Here is a 5,026-nt window from a genome sequence, read left to right on the forward strand (position 1 = left end):
AACCACTGGGCCATTCCGCCTCCACATATATATATATAGACATATATGTACATACATATATATATATATACACACACATATATATATATATATGTATATATATATACACACACACATATATATATATGTATATACACACACACACACACACACATATATATATATACACACACACACACATATATATACACACACACACACACACACATATATATATATACACACACACACACACATATATATATATACACACACACACACACGCACACATATATATATACACACACACACACACATATATATATACACACACACACACACATATATATATATATGTTCATACATACATATATATATATGCACACACACACACACACACACATTATAATGTCTCAATACATATGTTGTAATTAGACAATACTTAAACCTGCAGCCAGCACACAATTCAGGACTGGTGCCCAACATACTGAGAACTTAACAGACACACTTTCAACATAAGACAATGTAAAATATCCAGAGGAACTCACACTTTACATAACAATAAAATACTAACTCTAGACAAACACCCTTAATGCCACAGTCTAATGTTCACCACTCATATATTACAATATAGCAACAGGAGCCAAGAAAACACTTGACATTCTTAAATCTCTAACATCAAGCACTTAAGGGAGATGCAAAGAAACAATTAGTACATAGAAAACAATTATTTCACCCACGTTGGAATATACAAACACTATTCATTTCATTTCCTTCACAACAATCTTAAGCAAGAATATACAATAACCCCACACAATCAGCAATTCAAGCTAACAAGGAAGTCTGAATGTGGTCACTATGACCTACATGTAATAGCAGCTACATCCCACTCATCTTCATACAAGCTTATTTGGGACTAAAGAAAAGACTGTGCAATAAAGACTAGCACCAACCCCACATTATCTCACATACTATCTACACACAAAGAATACACTAGCACCTCTAAGTACATACAATGCCCACAAGACACTTAGGCATAATTTTAAATGAAGACATACAAACATACATAACAAGAAAATCCCTAAGTTAATGGGAGCAGATATTTCTGCTGGAATGAGGTAATGAATGGATGGGAAAGAAGTTCTCTAATGATCATCAATATTCTGGGAATGATGTTGATGGATATATGAGTATATGAAATATGATGTCAGTAAGAAGCCATTGGCTGGTTTGTACAGTTCTTATAGAAAAGGTTTAAATCAATGCTGTTACAAAAGTTATTTCTAGGGACAAGCATGACTGAATAGTTTCCATCTCTTTGTATGGCACTTGTCAAGTGTCTTTAGTCAAAGCTTTATGTCTTAGTTCAGTCAAAGGTTTATGACAAAAACTAGATACATGAAAAATATTTGGAAGCCACTGGATGGATTGCACTGTGCTGTAAAAGTTCAGCCTTAACATATGCTGTATATTGTTTTGTCTGAAGATTATGTTAAGAGTGTAAATGTCTGTGGTATGCCCAGTTGCTTACAAGACGGACTGGTACCTATAAGTGAAAGGGCCAACCTTGTTACACACAATACCACACTAAGTCTGAGTGAGGGTTCTGTTAAAGGTACAAATGGCTACAGAATACTCAACCACTTACATTGTAATGCAAAGCTGAAGGGTACCTGAAATTAAAAGGGTCAGCCCTAGCATGCAATATTACACTGAATCAGTTTGAGGATTAAATTAAGGATACATGTGGTATATTCTTGTGGTACATTCATCCACTTACATTATAATTCAATGAGTAGAAAGTTCCAGTAAAACTGATGATAAATTCATTTATCTTTAGGTATTCTATGTATAGGATTCAGGCATCTATGGACATAATGTTTAAAATGTAGTTATAGAAACAACACAAATCAACAACTAAGAAGATTCTTAATAATAGAAATATACCATCTGTAAAATAATGACTGATGGCATCTAGATCCCACATTATTTCTCCGGTTTGTCCACCAGTGATACCACGGATCTTGATGTCCCAGAACCGAGAGGAATTGCTTTCATCTGAAATAGAAATGAAAACAAAAAAATAATATAAACTTTTAATAGCAAATTTTAAAAACATAATTAATGCAGTACATTCATAAAATAACATTGATATTATGGCTAAAATTTATGAACTCTTGTAATAAATTCAAAAGGGATTACACCTATCTTGTTCCTTACCTGCCTCACTATAATTAGCATGTGGTATATTCTAAATCAATCTAAGTAGTAAACTAAATTCCATAAAAGACTGCTAACCATGATGGCCATCCTGTGTTTTCTGTCAAATAGTGTAACTACCTGATAGAAACAGGTTTTTAAGATGATAGTAGGATGTGATTTGCAGAAGGGTTATTGCTATTTCTTATTTCTTTATTGCTCACAAGAGGCTAAACAAAGAGGGGACAAACAAGGACAGACAGAGGGATTAAGTCGATTACATCGACCCCAGTGCATAACTGGTACTTAACTTATCGCCCCCGAAAGGATGAAAGGCAAAGTCGACCTCAGCGGAATTTGAACACAGAACGTAAAGACAGACGAAATACCGCTAAGCATTTCACCCGGTGTGATACCGTTTCTGCCAGCTCACCGCCTTAGGATTATTGCTGTTTCTAGCAAGTTGAGTAACTGCAAAAAAGCTGTTGGTTTGTATCTATAGTACTTGACATTATGATTATAGTATGGTAAAGCCAGGAAAATGTAATTACAGTTACTGTTACAGGTAGATTCTGTGAAGAAATTATTTCCTTCTGAAAGTGATTGCCACAAGGTGCATGTTGCCAAAATATATAATGGAGTTTGTAAATATCCTTTTGTGTTAGTATATGTACATTTTTATATATGTAGGAAGAGGAGCATGAATGACAAAATTCCTTTTTAGGTTAAAGAAATGAAGATGCATTTAATTTCAGATGAGAAGAGTTGCAGTCACAGCCCTTGAGGAGATTGCTAAGTGAAAGGAAGGCTATATGGTGGGATGATCAGTTGGTCGAGGGCTATAGTTTGCTGAGAATTTTTCAAAAGTGGAATGTATCCAGGAAATAGGAAAAGTAAAAAGTTGGAGACTGTAGTGTTATTCTATAATAGTAAAATGAAACAGACTGTTTAGTAGGGAGGGAGAGAGAGAGAGAGGGAGGGAGGGAGAGAGAGAGAGGGAGAGTGCAAGAAGCGAGTGGAGGATCCACAAGTGCAGAATGATTGTTTGTTTAAATCTAGTTGGTGACGTGAGTAGCAGATGCAGCCACAGAAGCTCATAGACAAGCTGTTAAAAGGATAATGACCCAGCACTAAGAGAGAGAGAGAGAGAGAGAGAGAGAGAGAGAGAGAGAGAGAGAATATTTAACATGATAATGAAAGGGCCAGCATTTCAATGCTAACCGAATTTGTGCCTTGAAAAATATAAATAACTACATAAAATGGATTTAAATTCTATATTTTAATCAGCATAACAAAATAATAAATCTTTTGAAAAAACAACAACAACATAAAACAAGTATTTGAAATAAAGTATATATGTAGATTAAGGTAGTTACACATTCAGAATGCCAGCTGTTTTGACAGGTTAGGATTCCAAAGTACATAAAAAACACTAATTAATATATATTTTAATGGCTTATAGTTAGTTGGTTCATTCTTGAACACTGAGATAGTTGTATGAATTGAAGTAGATTTTTTATAACTGGATGATAAGCCACTTACCCATGAACAAGCTTGGTTGGCTAGAATAAAGTGATTTGGCTAACAGCAAAATAAAATGTCTGTGGAAGAGTTTTGAACTGATGACCTCTGCACCTCAAGCACTCAGCTACTGCAGTATTAATAGTGCAGCAGCTGAGTGCTTATTGAGAGAAAATCAATATACTAGATTGGCCTTAACAAATTCAAGGAATTTTGCATTTGAGAAAATAAAATATAAATGGTAAACACTAAGGCTGCATTGTTATTGAATGTGTGCCAAAATACAATAAAATTTTGGAGAGCTAGAAACAATCTTTATACATCTTGGTAAGACATCATTATTAAGTTGTGCTTTACTGCTGGATATGAAGATGATGGTTTCTGCTTAACTACTGATTTCATACTATAATGCTAATTGTTGTTACTGCTGAGTAGACTTATGAAATGGAAGAAAATGATAAAACTACTGAGCATAATTAACAAGTGAAATATCCCCATGAGATATGCCAAACTTCAATATCAACTATTTTCTCCAAGCTCCTTAGACAAAATATTTGACAACAGCAAGAGTAGTAATTTGAGAGTACAGCTTGGATCATTTACTGAGTCCTGTGTCTCAAAATCATTGTTTGTTGTTAATGTTTACCTGGCAGACTAATGACCAAAAGTATCCCAGCTGTGTTCGCGTTTTTTATTCAGACACTAAGACGACAATATTTAATGCGTACTTTCTTTTTACTACTAGAGGGTGTAATTTGAGAGAAATATGGCATTATTTTTAGCAGGTTGAAGGCTTTCTAGAGGCTCCCATTGTAGTTTGAAATAGAGGGTGCTAGGTCATAGTAACAGTAGGAGGTGTATATACAATACTCATGTTGTTTAACTCCATGTTAGAGTTACAATCAAAGGCATCCTAGCTGAGATTAATATGCCTGATTTGTCCCCAAATATTTCTTTTTAAGATACTAGGGTGTAGTTTGATAGAGAATTAGCTATTATCTTTGGAAGGTTAAAATGACTACAGAAGAAGCTCTCTTTCTGTCTCTGTAAGGTTGAATTTTTGAGAAAATGTTTGATAAAGATGTTTATTTGCTGTTAATATAGAAATATTTATTACTTGCTGTGAAATAGTATCAACTTTGTTAGAGTTGTTGATACTATTCATTGATTTATTCAAGTATCATAAAGTTTGTTTGGTGATTGCATCTGCAGAAAAATCAGTGGCAGTTTGATATTTTTATTTTTTCTTTAGTATTCTTTCACGTGTTTACTATAGTGTATATTGAGAGAGAGAGAGAGAGAGAGAGAGAGAGAGAGAGAGAGAGAG

General features: G+C 34.2%; 1 protein-coding gene across 1 annotated transcript in view; it reads right to left on the bottom strand.

Moving 5' to 3' along the window:
- Positions 1–5,026, bottom strand: part of LOC106872160 (E3 ubiquitin-protein ligase HECW2) — a 224,671-nt gene that overhangs the window by 96,468 nt on the left and 123,177 nt on the right. The window contains exon 3 of the mRNA XM_052967651.1: positions 1,927–2,037. Within this exon, the coding sequence (XP_052823611.1) occupies positions 1,927–2,037 (111 nt within the window). The remainder of the gene's footprint in view (positions 1–1,926; positions 2,038–5,026) is intronic.

This window comes from Octopus bimaculoides, chromosome 4, assembly GCF_001194135.2.
Source record: "Octopus bimaculoides isolate UCB-OBI-ISO-001 chromosome 4, ASM119413v2, whole genome shotgun sequence".
NCBI lineage: Eukaryota > Metazoa > Mollusca > Cephalopoda > Octopoda > Octopodidae > Octopus > Octopus bimaculoides.